Raw genomic sequence first — 18,915 nt, 5'->3', positions numbered from 1 at the left:
TACTGTCGGATCCCACTAGGACACTTTTGTTGCCTCCTGGCGCGAAAATCGAAACTGCGCGAGATTTACGGAAGACGTTTCCGCGATCGCATTATCCAAACCAACGTGGAAATACGATCGTATTAGCCGTACAAAAATGCATTACCTCTATAGGGCATCGGCCGGGAACGAAAAAAAAAAACGTATTATGCCGAAAAACGTATTTAGCCGAATCATATCAACGAGATTTCACTGTAGTAACAAGCGCCATCTTTGGAGCACTAATGAACCTAGCTGGCCTCGTTGTGTGCACGCGCTACCAGGCGGCAATAGTGTGCTCGGGTGTATCATCATCGGTTAAGCTCATTTTATTTTTTTTACCTTGTTTCACCGTCTACTGTGTTCTTGATGCCGCATCGTGGTGGGGCGGTACGCAAGTTATACAGCTGCTTTTAAGCTGAAAGCTTTCGAGAACAGGCTACAGCATAGCAACCGCGCTGCTAGCAGGCTCTTCAGCGTCATCGAGTTCTGCGTAGTGCGCTACTGGAGACAGCAACTGCAGTGTCGATACAGACTCGGATCGAGTCTCTGATCAAGAGTAGAACTGTATGATCTGCTGTGAGCATTATACCATGGAACATGGGGAGTGATGATGAGGCTGCGTGCGGTAAATAAAGTGCTTTAGCAATTTGTGCTTTTGGCGACCCTGTACTTTTATAAAAAGGGTAAGTTTTGCTTGAAAGTAATATTATAGTTATATTTACAATATCTGACCTAAGAATCCCAATTCGCGCCTATTTAAATTTGCTTTTAGCACTACGAAACATTTGCTCGAAATTTTCCCCGCATAATTATCGCACTAACTAATTTAGCATCAATTTTCCGCGAGAAAAAGTGCGAGCATTATGCGAGAAAATACGGTATTCTATTCACATTTGAAATTTTTAATATTTGCACACCCCTAATTATTTGTAAAGATGCCAAAACCGAAGGATTTACCTAAAACATTAAAAATAAACTTTAGGGGCTCCTGGCAAAAGTACAGCTGTGTTTCTAAAGAAAGCCTTCCAACTTCTCACACCGAGAATGTTTCTTATTAGCCACTTCATTAGATGTAAATGTTTTGATACACATGGAAACAAAACTGCATTTCTCTCACAATGTTAGTGATGGTACACAATCCTAGACTCTAGAGGGTTGCTTTTCACCAAACAGAGGTATATGATCAAAAAGCATAAAGTTTCGTCACTCACTGCCACTGAGTTCTTCATGTCAGCCAGAGCACTGGCAAACTCCGCAAAGTGCAGCTCAGGTGCAAAGGGCATGGGATGGATAAGGTCACCAGAGAGGATGCCCGACCTCATAGCCAGCTCGTCCCAGTCGGCTGAGTTACTAACCAGGGCAGCGTGGTACTTGCCAGTGGCAATGCCCTGAGCTCCAGTCAGGGTGGCCATGTCCAAGATTATGTTGGCTTTGAGGTCTTTGTGTGCATATGCCACCTGAAACCGCATGTAAAGCACACAAATCACTGAGCAGCCAAACTCCTTTTCGATTAGAATAGCCAGCAACGAAAGATACTAAGAAAGCCATAGAGGCAAATGAGCAATGACTGCCCCTAAGAAATTGAAGCCTAAGCTTGATAAAGCACAATGGACTGCCTTCAAGACAAATACGACAATGCCTTAAGGAAGGATCATCTCTTGTTGGGCTTGATTTCCTGTGTACTGATGCACATATTTCTGACTGATGCAGGGGGACATGGGCCTTGAAATTAATTGTTATTTATTACCCAAATTTTATGAACCCTCAGAGAATTTTTAACTTTTTTTTCTGCTGATCTCAAATATGCAAAAGTTTTCCCTCTAGGGCAATTAGTTCTAAAGGTATTAGAGAATTACTGCCATTGTCTACTCAAACAATAGTGGAAAAAAAAAAATGCTCATCAGAAATTAATTTTTAATACACATGTAGATACATAAAGTGTAAGGAATGCCATGTTGGAACAAGTTTTAAAATTGAGCTAATAATAGAAATTTAGCAGCTCAATGAACTTGGCACTCACAGGCATGACAACTATGTAAGAATTTCAAGATACAAAAATTTTACAAGTGAAAATAAAAAAAATGTGCTTTCAACATTGCATTCCTTACCCTTCATAGTAACTACCTGTGTATATTAAGAATTAATTTCTGATGGGCATATTCTCCCCTGTTGTTTGAGCAGACAATAGCAATAATTATCTATTACTTTTAGAACTAATAGCCCTAGAAGAGAATTTTTTGCATATTTGAAATCAGCAGGAAAAACTGAACAATTCTGTGAGGTCTCACCAAATTTGGGTAATAAATAACAATTTTAAGACCCATGTCTACTTTAGAGAAATGCATCAACTAGAAAAATCTGCATCAGTACACAGGAAATGTTAGCAAACCCAACAAGAGATGAGCATTAATAACATCAATAAGATGCCATACAATTTTACATATTCATTATCAACCCACTGGAGCAACTGTGTGAATATCTTGGCGTTACCATTAGTGATGGCCTCACATGACCCAATTACAAACAGCACAGTAGAATATTAAACGTGAATTTTACTGGGGCATGAAAAAAATTTGTATCATCAAAAATAAAAATAAAGCATGGGAAATGCGCTCACACAAATCTGTTTATGACAGAAGAGATTTATTTATGCCCATGCAGCCACACCTCACTACTCAAGGCGAGCACAGCATGATTGGCGATTGCGGAGTCAATGATGCGTGGATGGCACAAAGTGCTCAATGCTGCAGTCGCAGCTCCTGTGTTCTATCATCTGTAGTGGAGCAGGACAGCATTCAGACATCTGAAATTCTGCACATTGTACAAAATGTGCTTTGCCCGGGCAATTTATTGAATTCATAACATCCCAAAATTGATTTTGACAGAGTTCAAATCATTCAGATTCTACTGTACTATCGCAATGAAAAGAAATGCAAACAGCAGAGCACGTGGAAAAAGGTCCAGCAACTAGGCTGTCTGCCTGTTACCATCAGATAAGTGAACCCATCTGGTGTACAATAATTTTGTTCCCATTTTCTTTTATGATCATTAACTAGTATTGCTCCTGGAGCGTCACATTCATTCTTTACAGAGGTGAACACTTGCGCAGCGTGGTTTCGCTGGCAATATGGCAGCACAGCTTTCTATGTTACCACGCTTGGTGACAGGCGCCAAGATCAAAGGATGCTGACCATCACATTCAAGGCCACGGTGGAAGAAAGAACAGTGCTCTGTTGGTGCATCCATCCATGTTGGGGCATATCGCGGACACTAGTTAATGAAACTAGTGGCAGCACATTGTTCAGGGGGCAATGGTTTTCCTGATACTGCTGGCGTTTGCACGGGCCAGTGGAATGCGCGATGAAATTTCATGAATACACATCAAACGCTGCAGCTTCTTCCACATGGCTTGCTGTTTGCATTTCTTTTCATGGCAATAGCACTTACCGTATAAACCGGAATATAAGTAGAGATTTTTTCTTAAAAAAAGCAAGCTAAGGTCGCCCCTCGTCTTATATAGCGGTCTTTAGCAGAATGTGAGTCACAGTCTGGCAACGTCTAGCGTGCCTGCACATGAACGGACAGCCGAAGCAGTATCGACATCCAAACGTGGTTGCTTGCATTTTTGTTTTCAGTCACTGGCGTGTTAGTCTTCGCGTGTGCTGTTTTGTTTGACCACGTGCGTTAGCAATGAATAGCGGCACGCGGAGGCAGTTTACTGCGGCTTTCAAGAAGAAAGTTATAGAGTTCGCCGAAGCGAACGGCAACATGGCTGCTCAGCGCCAGTTTGGCGTCTCAGAAAAGAGCGTGCGGTATTGGCGCGAACAAAAAGGTGAGCTGCTCGCGTGCAAATCGAGCAAAATGTCCTTTCGTGGACGTCGTGCAGTGCACCAACAACTTGAGGACGCACTTGCGGACTTTGTGCGGCAGCTTCGTGCGCGCTCACTACCCGTGACTGTGGATTCGATTCGCTGCAAAGCTCTGGAGCTCGCGCGTGAAGCCGGACTGCATCGAGAAGAGTTCAGCGCACCGAAGTTATGGGTGCGCCGTTTCATGAGGCGCAAGAAATTTTCCCTCCGCCGGCGCACATCAATATGCCAGAAACTGCCGGAGGAGTTCGCTGATAAGCTCGTCAGCTTCCAGCGGTTTGTAATTTGGCTTCGAGAAGAGCACGGCTACATGCTAGGACAAATTGCAAACGCCGACGAGACCCCAGCGTGGTTCGACATGCCTTCGTCTACAACGGTCAATGAACGCAGCGCCAAAGAGGTGAAACTTCTGTCGACAGGAAGTGAGCACTCGCGCTTCACTGTCATGCTTGCATGCACAGCTGATGGCAGAAAGCTGCCGCTTTTTGTGACTTTCAAAAGGAAGACCATGCCAAAGGAAGCTTTCCCGTCAGGTGTTGTGGTGCGCGTTAGTGAAAAAGGCTACATGGACGAGGCCATGATGGTTGATTGGATCCATGTGGTGTGGAATCGCCAGCCTGGTGCACTGCTGAGTCGTCGGAGCATGCTGGTTCTGGACGCATTTCGCGGTCACCTGACCGAATCAGTAAAGTGTGCGCTCAGCGAAGCAAGGACGGACCTCGTTGCACTCGACGTCGTACTCAACAAGCCATTTAAGGTCAGAGTGCGGCAGGAATACAATGGGTGGATGTCCGGTGTCAATCCGAAAATGCCGACAGGCCGCCTGCGAAGGCCTCCGCTTGCGACCGTCTGCAGCTGGGTGTTGTCGGCCTGGTCTTCTTTGCCAGATGCTATGGTCCAGAAAGCATTCAAGAAGTGCTGCTTAAGCAACAAGCTTGACGGAACTGAGGACGCACTGTGGGAGACGGCGAGCGACGAAGAGTCATCTTCCGACGACGCTGCTGAAATTTTGGAGTGAGACCGTAGCTCCGCTGATGCAGGGACGCAGCCGATGTTTTAAATAAATGCGTTTCGGCAATTTTTGGTTGTTTTCTTTTTTTTTCTTCTTTTTTTCACTTCAAGGTAAGGGGGTCGACCTATATTCCCACTCGACCTATACACGGTTTATACGGTACTCATCTGCATCTAAATGTCGTAGTTTTCTTATCATAAATTAAAAATGGTCTACCTGAACTTAAACTCCTTTAATTCTGCAATTCGAAACTAGAGTGTGGGCTGTGTGGCAGAGGATACCTTCTCTTAAAGGATATTAATAGCTCAAAATGGTCCGGCAAGAGGTTGTTGCTCCATTTACATTGCTTCTCATAGCTCTGTATCTCCTTCTTTTCTTAAGACAAGCAAAAACATACCCACTATAGAAAACTTCACACTTGCAAGACTGAAATTTCTGTACTCACTGTATTTTACCTAATTGAATATTAGATCTGCTCTTTACTTGAGCTTTTAATACACATGACAGACTCTCTATAGCCAAGACCATAACATTTCCCAGCACACCGATACTGCCGTGAACCGTTCAAAGGTTTATTTGATGTTTTCAATAGCCGCCAGAATGCGACCTTATCACTGTGGTTATGGCACATGGAACGATCTTGTTCATGCTCGCTTGCAGCTTTATCACTTTCTTTGTAGTGCAAGATGTGCCGACATATGTATTCCTGTAGTAATCACAGTGAAGCACAACTATTTTTGCGGCGTTCCAAGCTTTTCCAGGTTCCTTAGGCTGGTTATCTAGACGGTTTTTGCCGACTTTAAATTGATCACTGCCGAATTCTGCGGGCATTTGTAGACTGACAAGCCCAATTGTTGCTTTCAATGAAAAGCCGCCATGTTTCTTTATTCTTTTACAGGTGCAAGTCAGCCCAATAAAGAGTTTATTTCAGTGAAATCTCCGCCTCATTGATTATTGTCTAAGGCCTTGTGACTGCCACATGACAATATATTCATATAATCAATTTTTCCATGAACAATGACAGCATAGAATGCACTGCCAGCTAACATTTTCATCCATATAGCTAAAATTCAGATTACCAGAAAATTTCATAAAGAAAAAAACTTGTACATGAGAAGTGGAATTTAGAATTCAGCAAGCAAAAGGACGGCAACTGAGAGAGACTTTTTCCAAAGCTTCAGCCACGTTTTGATGCCGTTTAGAATGATTGCAGAGGTAAAAAAAAAAGAAAAGAGGGCCAATTGTCAGGTTGGCTTTCCCGCACAGCAGCTCCAGCACGTGGTGGCAGCAGGTCTGACCTCTGCTCGGATGCCTTGCCCACATTATATAAGTGTTGTGTGAAAAATGGGAAGATATGAATTCTATCTCCTGTTTCCAGACTTCCATGACAGTTGATGTGTGCACAGGATGGCTGCAAGTAACCATGCCGCTGGTTCCAGGGTACTACTAATTGGCGCAGGAAGCATCAATACCGACCAGCTATCAACTGTTCATGGTGCTACATCTTTCATGCTGCTGTTGGCAAATGAGAGACAAAGCGTAGACTATAGCTTGAATGCTTGCCACGTAACCACCACTCACGCATAGTGAGCCAAAGGCCTTAACAGTTACATATATACTACTAGCAGCTTAATGGAAAACTGCATTTCATAAAGTACGAATTGCATGCGTTTGTAAAAAAATACTAAGAAACAGAATAATACTCATAATATCTGTGCTTGGTATATCAAGGACTGGCTGTACCAACCCTATCAATCATGGTCTCTTGTGGCACCACAAGTGTTCATATTAATCAGAGCAGATAAACTGAATAGTTCACATTAATCTGAAAAGTTTAGATTGCACCGAGCTCATACAGTCTGTCTTGAAAGTTTACGCTACCTAGTGTGGCAGACAGAAAATCTCCTTGCTGTCCAGTGTATCCACCCTCTCACAACGCTTCAACCTACTGAAATTTATCGTGGGACCTGGTATTACTGCATGCCATATGAATTTCGGCATTTAGCAGCAGTACCAACTATCTAGAAACTCTTCAGTCTAACACATGGTCTGCTCATTATTAGTTGACATTTTCCATTAAGCATGAAGTGCCACTTCTATACTCTTCTGAATGTCAGAAAAACACACAAGACATACCCCATCGCCAACAACAAGACGTCCTTCAGCATCAGTATTATTGATTTCAACAGTTCTGAAAACAGTCAGAAAAAAAAAAAAACACTGTTTGCACAACACTAAAACTGACATCACAACAATTAGTTGCAAAGCGATAACTTCTGTTCCAATGTAAACATAAATTACAAGCCTTCCTCACCTCCCAGAGTACATTGTGATTATGTCGTCAGGCCGCGTGGCATCTGGACCAACAGCATTTTCAGCCAGGCAGAAGATAGCATGAAGGTTATCGCTGAAACCCTGCAATAAAATGATGGTGCTGTGAACAGGCAGGCACAGAAAACTATTTATGCCACTCTAGACTTTGAAAGGCTTGGTTTATGAGGTTTAAGGGTCCCAAAGCGGCTCGAGCTATGAGAGACTCCGTAGAGGAGGGCTCTGGAAACTTTCGACCACCTGGGGTTCTTAACGTGCACTGACATCGCACAGCACACGGGTGCCCTGCTTTTTGCCTCCATCGAAGCGTGGCCGTCTCGGGCGGGATTCGATCCCGCGTCCTTGGGCACAGCAGTCGAGCGCCCTAACCACTGCGCCACCATGGCGGGGCCTTAGTGAAAGAATGGAAAATAATTGCCATAGCAATACAGCAATACTTCCGTACCTCGAAAGAACACAAAGTGCTCTTCTTTTTTTATAAAGCAAAAAGCAGTCATTAATTCATTAGGTGAAAATTTGGTGAACTGGTGCTCACACCGGAATCAATATCCCAGGCTTTCGCTCAAAGGCATACTTATTTCTTGGCAGGAACTGCCTTTCATTAAAGAAGCAAAAGGAAAAGTGAAGTACATGATGCAGAACTGAAACAAAATAAAACAAAATAGTCAAATCTCTATACAACGAACCCCGTGAGACTGCAAAAAATTGTTCGTTATATTGAAATATCATTGTAATAAAAAATCTTGCGATTACAAGCCAGTGGTCAAACCTAGGTATGAAAATGACGTACCTTGGCAGTAGGCACGTGTGTAGACAAGCAAAACCTCAAATTGCACTAACTTCAAAGCTGATTTATTTGAAGAAATCAATTATTTTCTTCTGTCGCATGCAGCAAACATCCACGCACTACTTTACACCACTACAGCACATGCACCTTCCACTTCGCGCAACACCTCATCGGGTGCGTGATTCCACTGAGCGATCGAAGTATGGAATTTGTCCATATGCAATAAAACCTCGGAGTTCGATATGACCTCATTTTCAGTGCTCCCTGAAGTTTGAAAATCTTGTCTCGTCTTTCAAAATGATTGCGGCGGTCGATGGGTCAATGCCAGCTGTCTGTCTGCAGAGGCCAATTCACTTTTTGCCTGCATCGATTTCTTGCAGTGAAAGCTGCGTTCCTATTTTCTTGGCACTTCGCTGGCTGTAGTCATCGTCAGATCTCGCACAGACCTTGCGGATAACCCGCGACAAAAAATGCACTAATGGCACGACCGACCGGCGAAGGACACGCAACACAGGAAGAAAAAAGGCCTACAGCTAGGCCTGCTGGCTACTGCATATTAAACCACAGCTTTGTGGTAGCACTAGGAGCTGGCACTAGATGTGCTGATGATGATAGCTACAGCCCATGGACCGTACACGCAGAAATGGCAGTTTCTGCCTCACGCGAGAGTTGCGAGCTGTGGCACAGTTAATTTTAGCCGAATTCATAATACTAATGTTCCTAGATTATCGAAGAAAAAAATTAAATATGTACGTTATTTTGAAATATACCCTATATTGAAATTCCTAATTCTGATATAGTTTTACATTCAAAACCGAAATCTGCTGAGGATTGTTAAAAAAATTTGTTAATGTGGTGTTCATAGTAACGAGATTTCCCTGTACAAAACTTTGGGCACTGGCCCCAAACAAGTGGATTTTGGCAGTGACTACACTTGGCAACAGCTTTTCTTGGCAATGAAAGAAAGGCTGCAAGGGCAGAGCATCCCATGTCATTTTGCCAAATATAGTTTGCCTGGTTCTTCTCAAGACACTGCACCTGTCTCATTACGTTCCCCGCAGTAACTTCATTACTCTACTATAGCAGTTGGTACCACTTAGTACTGAAGTTTCTCATAACCAGACATGAATAGCAGCTCTGTTGTAATCAAAGAAACTGTTTTTTCGTTGACTTCCAATGAAGGAAGTTGGTCGTTGTGATAGAAACAAGCCTTAAATAATGAATACAGTCGAGTCCACTTATAACGATACCGGTTTTAACAATATATCGGTTGCAACAATGAAAACCTGCTGAACCGTCCACTTTTGTATGTTTTCTATGGTAAAATAACCCGCTTCCTACAATGCCCCATTGCCACATTATCGGTGATAACAATGAAGTCTCGCTCTTGAGTTCTTGTGCCAAAAGGTAGTCGAATGCAAAATCCTTGAAAAGAAAAAAAAAACAAAGAAATTCCAGCTGCTGCCCCCTCTCTGCCGCGCGCTCATACAATAGAACCTGTTTTCTGGCTTTCTCCGCATTGTAAGCCCGCGCGCCTTTCTCCCGCTGCCCTTCCACCCCTCGGAACACAAATGGACTGCGCCGGATGGATGGGTGGATGGATGGATGGATGGATGGATGGATGGATGGATGGATGGATGGAATATAGGAGCGTCCCCTTTGAAACGGGGTGGTAGCAGTAGCTATCATGCTCATTTTTCTCCCTATATCTTAATTATTGATTTAGATTGGTTAACTAAACCATCATTCTATTTATTAAATTTTTGTTTCTACATTACTAACATTATGTCACTCCTCTGCTTTTGAACACCAATCTTCCAGTCGTTTTTTGCTAGTTTCTACCACCGGTTTATTCACCCGGCCACTGGTATCTCTAAACCCCAGAGCTTCAGGAACAGTGATTGCGCCTGCATCAACTTCTGGATGGATACCATTACATTCGAGTATAATATGGTCAATTGTTTCACTGGAGTTATCACATGCAGCACATGCGTCATCTCCATTGTTAAATTTCTTTTTGTAGCTGCGTGTTCTAAGGCACCCTGATCTAGCTTCAATAAGTAGGGCAATGCCTCTTGAGTTATCAAAGAAATCTTCCTTCCTGATCTGCATTTTCCACTTTCGGTATAATTCCACACACAGCTCTGCACTGCGCCACCCTCCAAAACACAAATGGACTTTGCCAACACACCGACAGCCAGACAGCGCTGATCCGCTGATCTGCTCACTCACCCGCTCGCCCCTCATTTTGAGCCGTTCTGCAAACGAATTTGGTTGTTCATGCAAGTTGATTGTGTCGAAGTCGTTCCTGGCATCCGCCGATTATCGGATAACGTTGCCGGTGAAAAGAAAGCGCACGGCTATCGATTTGGAGACGACAAGTGCAGTATCGCGAAGGAGTACGCACTATCGCAACCGACGGTGTCGGCGATCATCCGCTTCTCTGAGAAGTTCGACAAAGAAAAGTCCTCGCTTGACAGTGGGCGCAAACGCGTTCGACAAGGCGCCTGACGACGACAGCGACGATGACGCGGTAGGGCAGGCTGCCTCAACGTTGTTTTCGCAAGAGGCCCTGCAGTTGATTCAGTCCCTCTGGGGCTTTGTTTTCGCGAGGGACCTTCCGCTGCACTACGTGGTGTACCTAGATGCCATGGAGAAGGATGTCGACACGCTTCGCGTGAGGCAAGCAAGGTTAACGGACATGGGGTTTTCTCGTGCAAGCCAGTGAGATGTACGTGGTGTGATGCTTGCGGCGATTTCACCCCAGGGGCCTGCGTGCTCAAATCTCCTCTGCTTTTAAATAAAAGTTTCGTCTTTCTCTCTCTCTCTCCTCACCCCAGCGTTACTTCGGGATTTCTCAAGCTGAGGGGCAGCCGCGGCAACCTTCTCGTATTTTTTACAAGACCCCTTTCGGGGCCACCAAAACGATGTCTCGGCGGAGCTGGCATGTCACTTGCCGTCCGTGACCCCTCTCTGCAGTTGTTATGCTTTTTTTCGTGCAAACCGTTTATAACAATTATCGGTTATAACAATGGAAATTTTGTGGCACTTGAATATTTTTATAAGTGGACTCGACTGTACTGACAAAATGATATGATTTGAGAAAAGTATGAAATGGAAACTATATTCCACTGAGCAGGAAAAGGGGGCATGTTTTGACTCAGTACTAGGTTACATTCCATTTTGAGACACCTGACATACTCACCAATTTTACAGTAGCATAAAATGCCCCAAGAATTCCAGCAGCACCACCACAGTCCCTCTTCATACCACACATGGCAGTCTGAGGGGAAAAAAGGTTGCTTAATAAATTATTACTGTGCTACAATTTTTCCCTAGAGCGGCCATTGTTTTCTAACCAGAGAAGCATATCGTACTTCTCCCCGCCTATGTAGTTTATATGGTGCCTTTCTCAAAGAAGCTCATCAAATGCAAGTATATATAATTCATTCCAGGTAAAAATATTGAAACCTCAACATCCTATGCTGTACTATAATGACTCACAAAGGTGTTTAAAAATGCATTTAAATCAATTAAGTCTGCAATACTTATTATGAGCATGAAACATGCTCTTCAGCATATTTCAGCACCAAACACAGTCCCCTCATCATATTTCAAGGAAGGCACCACAGTAATAAGCATCGAATGAACAAGGGTTCCCTTGACCATTGAGATTGTGAGTGTGATTCATAATGCCGCTTATATGTGAACTCAACTCCCTGACTGCACAATAACATTAGCCATGGAGATGTTACCCAAAGCAAAATTAATTATGAACCCACATTGAAGGAGTAGACACACCAATTTTGGCTGTTTTTCTTTTTGTTAATGATACTTCAGACATTACTGTACATTGAGCACCACGTGGTTTTTGCCTATAACTGCTAAATAATTGATTACTGAATTTCTTTCCTCACTTGTCTCTGTTTCGAAAGCTGAGCAATTGCTGCGACATCAAAGTGAAGTCTAGGTCATGTGATGGAGATAAAAACCTACAATTTAATCGTTTCTTCTTCTCTCTAAGTAAATCCTATTCTTGAAGCAGACTAGCTTAGCATTACAGTGAATTAATACAATGAAGGAGCAATTATACCGCAGTTTCTTTTGTTCGTCTAGGAACCTTGACTTAACTTTGATGTCATAACCATCGCTCAGCTTTTGAATCTGAAACAAGTAAGAAAAACATTTGGTACAGACACTTAGGATTGCCTACGTGCGAGAATTCCAAAGCATTACTCTTTGTGGCAATGATGTATTGGCAAATGTATGTTAAATGTATTAATATTTTTTGCCGGCATTCCTCATCGTTAACTGGCCTTTTGCGCAGTGTGTCTGCCCCCTGCTGCCGGTACACGTTGCCCTGGGCTTGCTTTTGCCCTGGCTGCATTCTTGCAGGAGTGTGTGCCCTTACGCAGTCGCTGTGCCTCATCGGAGTCAAAGCATTTGTGAGGCCTGCCCTGTGTAGCCTTGGTTGTTGACTGTCTACTGTCCACTGCGCAGAACTGTCTGCAAACGACTGACATGGCAGACAAATTGCGCGAACCCACTGACAACCTCCTCTCTCCTGTACTAGCAACGCCATGTGCGTCGCCTCAGTGAAACCAGTTTGACTTCCCGTCTGTCCCGCTCCCTTCCCCTCCTGCTGTGCTGCAAGTCTGCATGAAGACATCGTCATTTTGAGGTACCACCATGTTCACACCGATAGGCGGATTTCAGTGTAATGGGGGCAATTAAAGCTTTTGCTTTAAAAAAGTTCTTTTTAAATTGTTTAGCAGCGGTAGGCAAATACAGTCGAACCTCAATATAATGGTACACGTACACGTACACAAATACAGTACAAGTACCTGAGGCCTGAACAAAAGATTGCGGTGCAAAGGTAGCTGCCCTCTCCAAAGCCAATGGCTCTGCTTCCTTCCTTTTGGTGGAAGCCTTGACAAGTGTGATGCCAATCGTAATCCCGGCAACGCTAAAGAGACATCTACAGACTCTCACAGAAATGTAAGTGTTTTATTTCTTATTTTTAGACAACTTCTTGAGATCCTTGTTTACTTTTCCGACTTGCTTGCCCCCTTTCTGTTTCAAATTTTCTACTGCCTCCTACATACAAGCATTCTGGAGCATTCTTTGCCAATCCATAGTTGCTTCTGCATGCTGCTGACATGGGGATATATATTTGGAGCTATATAGAAAACTTTTTAGTGCCAATTATTCCAATCCTGCCACTTCAATCATTTTCTGGCTCAACATGTACTTAGCTCGGGCAGAATTCTCGAGTCTGCTTAGGTGTCCACAGGCCAAAACTTTGATGTTCCGCCTGACACGGAGTTTTGAATCCCACCACACAGCATCGAGCACAAAGGCGAAATAGTGCTGTGATGCCAACTGCTGTCGACGACTTCAAGGTCACCATCATTGGTCTTGAAAATAAGTAATTATTGCACCGAAGGAGCAGTGAAACAGGAAGAGAACTGGGAAACCAAGCAACCTGCTATCCAAAGATTCTCAAGGAAACACTGCTCTCTCAATGGCTTCCACTCCAAGAGCGATTTATTAACAGTAGTTAGTTTGGACAAGATCAGGCCAGTTTAAAGAAACAATGCAACGCACTAAGAAAAAAAGGAAACTGGGGAAAGAAAACGTGTTAATTGTGATTATTAATAATAATTTACACACGAGGGGATGGTGGTGGGGTAAGAACTGAACAATTTATGAACTGTTAAAAAGCAGGCACTTGTGACCTTGACCCAGCCTGGTGAGAAGTATGCGAAAAGTTCATAACATACTCGATTTGGTTCGAATAACTTGCAAAATACACGATTTGATTCATTCGAATAACCGGGTACAGTAAAATCTCGGTGATATGAATCCGGTTAATGCGAATTTCGGGATGATACAAATTCGCGAAATTCTCCTGCCAGAGTGCATTGTGTACAATGTGCAAAATTTCGGATGGCCTGAACACTCTCCCGCGCCACTACGGATGATACGAATGTGCGAACTGAAACCGCAACCTCGAGCACAATGTACTGCCCACACATCGTCGACTCCGCGATCGCCAGCCGCGCTGTATGTACGCATCACGAGCAGTTTGCGGTGACGCTTGGTCTGGCCTCGCTGACGTCGCGATTTTCTGTTGGGCGCGCTGTATGTACGCATCACGAGCAGTTTGCTGTGACGCTTTGTCTGCACCTCGCTGACGTCGCGATTTTCTGTTGGGCTCACGCCGCGAAAAGCTTTCAGAGGCGCGTAGCCCACAGACCGCAGACGTCGCAACCGCTGTAGTTGGCGGCGGCATCCATGCGATCGCGATCCATGAGTAGTTTGCGGCTCCGTGCAGCTCGCATGTCGCCATCTCCAGAGATGCTGCACGTGCCGGGAGAAGTATGCGGAGCCGGGCAGACTGCACATCACCACCATCGTGCTCGTTTTCCACGCCGCGAAAGGTTTGCAGCGGGATGCGGCCGTGAGTAGCAATCGATGGCGCATGCGGCGGGCACGGACAGGCCGCAGATCGTAGACTTCGCAACCGCTAGTCGAGCTGTACGCATCGCGGAGCCAGTTATACCTGGTGACACGGGCAGAGGCATATTATTTTCTATTAATTTTGGGTAGCCTCACAATAATATATGTATGCATCGCGAGCAGTCTGCGGCGCCGTGCAGCTGTCGGCTTCTCTTGTGCTGTACGCACAGCAAGAAGCCCGCGGCCCGCGCGTCGCCAACATCGCGATCGCCTGTTGCGCTGTGTGTGCCGCGAGTGGTGAGCTGTGACCGCGCGACTTTAATAAACCTTCTCGGGCGTAAACAGATATGTGCGACTGCCTTTCCTATGCTTCTGCATAATGATTTCCGTTCGTTTGATCATATGAATGTTCGGATACGAATTTTTTGCGACTCCGCGAGATTCGTATCACCAAGGTTCTACTGTATAAGGATATTAAATTTGCTGTTAAAAATTTTCGGATACAATGTAATCCACTTATAACGCTACCAGATATAATAATATATCACATATAATGATCAAATTCTTTAGATTTATCAATTTTCCAATTGCTTCTATAAAAAAATAGACCATGTATAAACAATATGATCATCAGTGACATATCGAGTACAGTGATAGAATTCTGGCCACCAGGAATATGCTTTACTAAGAAATCTTGCATCAATGTTTGCTAGATAAAATACTCTGAAAATAATGGCGCGAAAACTCGGCCTAAATGCCACAAGCAAATCAGCGTGGAGGTATCTAGGAGGAAGCCAAGCATGCATCCCTTGGATACACCGATTGTAACGCGAAGTTAATGCTGGATTTCTGGAAGCAACACAACCTAGTTACCGTAAACAGAGAAACTAAATGTGAAGGACAAATCACGCGAGAATTATGGAACAGGCCAACTGCCTAATGTCTCAAGAAAATTATAGCAAGCTCGCAAAAATGGAAATAGACAAAGAGCAGCAGTACAGTCTCGGAAGTGATCATAAACAAATTACTCTGTGGATGGGGGCCCTGATCAAAAGAGAAATGCAGAGAAGACGAAAAGGGAATGCAAAATTAAATGACAAAGAAATAAAGCTAATAGCAACAGGCACTGAGGAAGCAATAGAGGAACGCCCATTGAAAAGCGGGACTATAATCAGCAAGAACTGCTCATAAGTGCAAAAAAAAAAAAAAAGGAAGTAGCAAACCGATGGAATGAAAAGAGGAAGCCATGAAGCTGGTGAAGTAAGGATATTAAAGAAGTTACCCAACAATGACCAGTAGCTTCAAGGAAGCACCGAGAGGAAAAGAAGGTGCAATCTAAGAAGGAAATAGACCAAAAATGGTAATCTTAACATGAAACTGAAAGTACAAGCCCTCATTTAAAGTAAAATAAAGCTGTCCACAGATCGCTGGATGACTGAAATTCACAATGCGGCTAAAGGCGGACCAGGAAAATTCTAGAAGAATATAAGCTGGCTAGGTAAAAATCAAGGAAAGCAGAACTAATTCAAGATGCCAAAGAGAAAATGCTTAGAGGGAGGCAATGCTGTGAACTGTGATTTGGCGCTGCGAATTGGAGGCATTCAATTCACTTTTTTCCCACAAGTCCCATCTCGCTGTCTTCGTGACTGTCGATCAATATAATAATCGAATATTATTGCTAGGCGCAGTGTGTGCACTAGCTTGGGCATGACTTGAAACTATGCTGCACTGTCTCATGAGGTGGAGTGGTGCGGACATGATGAAAACATGATGCTGGGTGATAGATTACAGTCGAAACCCACAATAACGAAATCGCCGGGGACAGCAAAAAAATTCGCTTTCGCGAGAATTTCGTTGCCGCGAAAATGAGACAGAAAAGATAGAAAACAGCCCGCAAAAAGAAAATTTATTGCCAAAAGTTAGTCAGCTTAGTTTGCCGAGCCTTGCCTTGCAGCAACTTCATGGTTCTATTCTCACACTGCAAGAAGTGATCCATTGCCACGTCGTCGTAGTGTGCGCCTAAGAACGACCGGATCGTGTCAAAGGCGTCCAACACATTCCTCGGGTTCGGGCTTACCGTCTCTCCATGTTGTGGACCTTGGTCCTCGGTGTCGTCAGTTTCGCACACGCTGCTGATGATAGCCTCATCGGTCATTTCTTCGTGGACAACTACGTCGTCATCAGCGCGAACGAAATTATCGACACTGAGGCCATCTGGAACAACATAGGTGTCGACAGCACAAAGTGCACCCCATGCGTTGGCCAGCGATTGTGGCACTGCACTGGCAGCACAGTCATCGTGAAGTGTCTCTTCATGCACGCTTTCATTTGGCGACTCGTCCACGCATGATGTCTGATGGGTGTGCCTTTTTCTGCTTGAGCAATGATGGCAGCCTTCTCTTGCAGAGACAAAAATCTTCGTTTTTTGGCTGGCGGAGACATCTCAAACGCAAACGTGCGGACTGCTGCTCATACACACCGCCACCACACACAACGAACACATGTGCACCGCTCGCAGGCCTAAAAGTGCAGCGCTGATGATCTAGTGTCGCCCCCTGATGGTGTCGCTGCGAGGCTGCCTTCCCTGAACATAGCCTCCGATATAAACAACCACGCGGAACCGATCACAGAGGACACGCGCTGTGCCGGTATGGTGGCTAGCACCGGCTCAAGGTGGCTAAAGTTTTTAAAGTTGTTCCGGCTGCAAGGTTGCCAGGCGCCAATGCTCTCGCTGTAGCCACGCAAGCGCGCTATTGCAGTTTGCTCAATTTGAGTGCTTTTTTGACGCTGTTATTCATAATATGGGAGACAGTATGCGGACCGACGCTGCAGCAAATTTCGTTATCGTGGGATTGCGGTAAAAAAATGTTTCGTTACCGAGAGATACGAAATACATTGGCCCCTATGGGCATTTGCCGGGATCTCGGAAATATTTCGTTGCGGCGAGAATTTCGTATTCTCGAGATTTCGCTATCGCGGGTTTCGACTGTATAAGTAGAGAGTTAAAGCACAGAGCAATCCGCTTTCGCGGAGCGTTAAGGGGTGCAGAGCGCCTTGAGGGAGTAGCATGCTTCCTGGCAGCACAAACGCCCGCCACGTCAGGACCAATCATCACGTGCACAACCAGTGAGCACAGGCAGTGCGCAGAGGCGGAACACGCTATGCTATAACTTTATTATTGGCTTACAAACGAAAAGTGGGAAACGGCGGAGTTCAGGACTTTAAAGCTGATTTTTTAAAAGAAAAGCGATGTTTTTTTTTTCAAGTTCATGAATTTTGTAGACTGTCCAATTACAGTCGAACCCGGTTATATCGAACCCGGATATATCGAATTTTGGTTATATCGAACTCACGGAATATCCCCTTGAAAATCCCATGTAAAAGTATAGGAAAGCCGCGTCATATATCGAACTCAATTTCACCGGTCGTTCGATATATCGAACTCCGCACAACGCACTGGAAAGTGTGCCTCCCCCAACGACGATCGCATCACCCTTGGCCGTTTGCCGCGGAACGTTTTCAAGCCACCCGTGGAAGGAATGAGAGGGGACAGTTCGGCGACGGCTGGTCTGGGCAACGCCGTGCCCATTCCCCAAAGGCGCGCGCATCTACAGTAATCGTTTCCCACGCGCCAACACATGGCATTTGCAAGCCATGTGCGTGGGTGTGCCCATTCTTTTGCCAAGCTATCTCTCTCCTTCAGCACGCGCTACGCATGCACCAAGCCAGCTCAGTCTGTTTTCAGACAGACGTCGGACACTTTCTCCAGCGTGTGTTAATTGCGAACCCTCTAAACCTCTGCGCGCGGCGGCGGCTGGCCTGCGGATGTGAAGAAGCGGCAGCTCTCTCTGTTTTTTGTTTTTGTTTTTTGCGAGAGTCATCCTTTCTTATCGTTGTAAGATATGGCGGCTGCGGACGTTAAGAAGCGGCAGGTATTTTTTTTCTTCTTCTTTTTTGGCGGGAGTCATTTATTATTATTTTTTTTATAGTTTATCCTTGCATGTATGAATCAACGAAAGCACGTGGTCGGCTGCTGCGATCATGACGCCCGCCCCAAGCGCGGCGTGATAAATCAAACCAGGCTTGTATCCAAAGGGCACTCTGTCAAGTTCGCTCCCCGCCACCGCAGGAGCTATCAAAAGATAAACACGCTCTGACGTTATCGCTGCGCAGCATCTTGGCACGCTGCCAATGAGTTGTGGATGAGACGACCCAAACGGACTGACGCGCGCCATCGACATGCAAGCGAAAATGCTCGCGATTTCTGCCACCGCGGCAACACAGAAACCTTGTTTTGAGCTGTTGAGGTGGCTTGAGCAGCGAGAGGAACGCTGTTCCAACAAGTTTGAAATTTTTTGCTCTGTCGCTGCCGCTCGTCACTGAGATCACTCAGTCGCTTGCATGTGAGCGAGCTGGCCTTAACACTTTTTTTT

At 44.8% G+C, this 18,915-nt stretch overlaps 1 protein-coding gene across 4 annotated transcripts in view; it reads right to left on the bottom strand.

The window, feature by feature from the left end:
• The window catches only part of grsm (probable aminopeptidase NPEPL1 granny smith protein), a 54,157-nt gene that overhangs the window by 19,935 nt on the left and 15,307 nt on the right, over positions 1–18,915 (bottom strand). For all 4 annotated transcript variants that reach the window (XM_084589949.1, XM_084589948.1, XM_084589951.1 and 1 more), the window contains exons 7-10: positions 11,226–11,303; positions 7,217–7,317; positions 7,039–7,093; positions 1,233–1,478 (exon numbers count right to left, since the gene is read on the bottom strand). In XM_084589949.1, the coding sequence (XP_084446075.1) occupies positions 1,233–1,478; positions 7,039–7,093; positions 7,217–7,317; positions 11,226–11,303 (480 nt within the window). The remainder of the gene's footprint in view (positions 1–1,232; positions 1,479–7,038; positions 7,094–7,216; positions 7,318–11,225; positions 11,304–18,915) is intronic.

The sequence above is a fragment of the Amblyomma maculatum genome, chromosome 1, assembly GCF_055883805.1.
Source record: "Amblyomma maculatum isolate TAMU_Amacu chromosome 1, ASM5588380v1, whole genome shotgun sequence".
Classification (NCBI taxonomy): domain Eukaryota; kingdom Metazoa; phylum Arthropoda; class Arachnida; order Ixodida; family Ixodidae; genus Amblyomma; species Amblyomma maculatum.
Note: the sequence above shows the minus strand (reverse complement) of the source record. Positions and strands in the feature narration are given on the sequence as shown.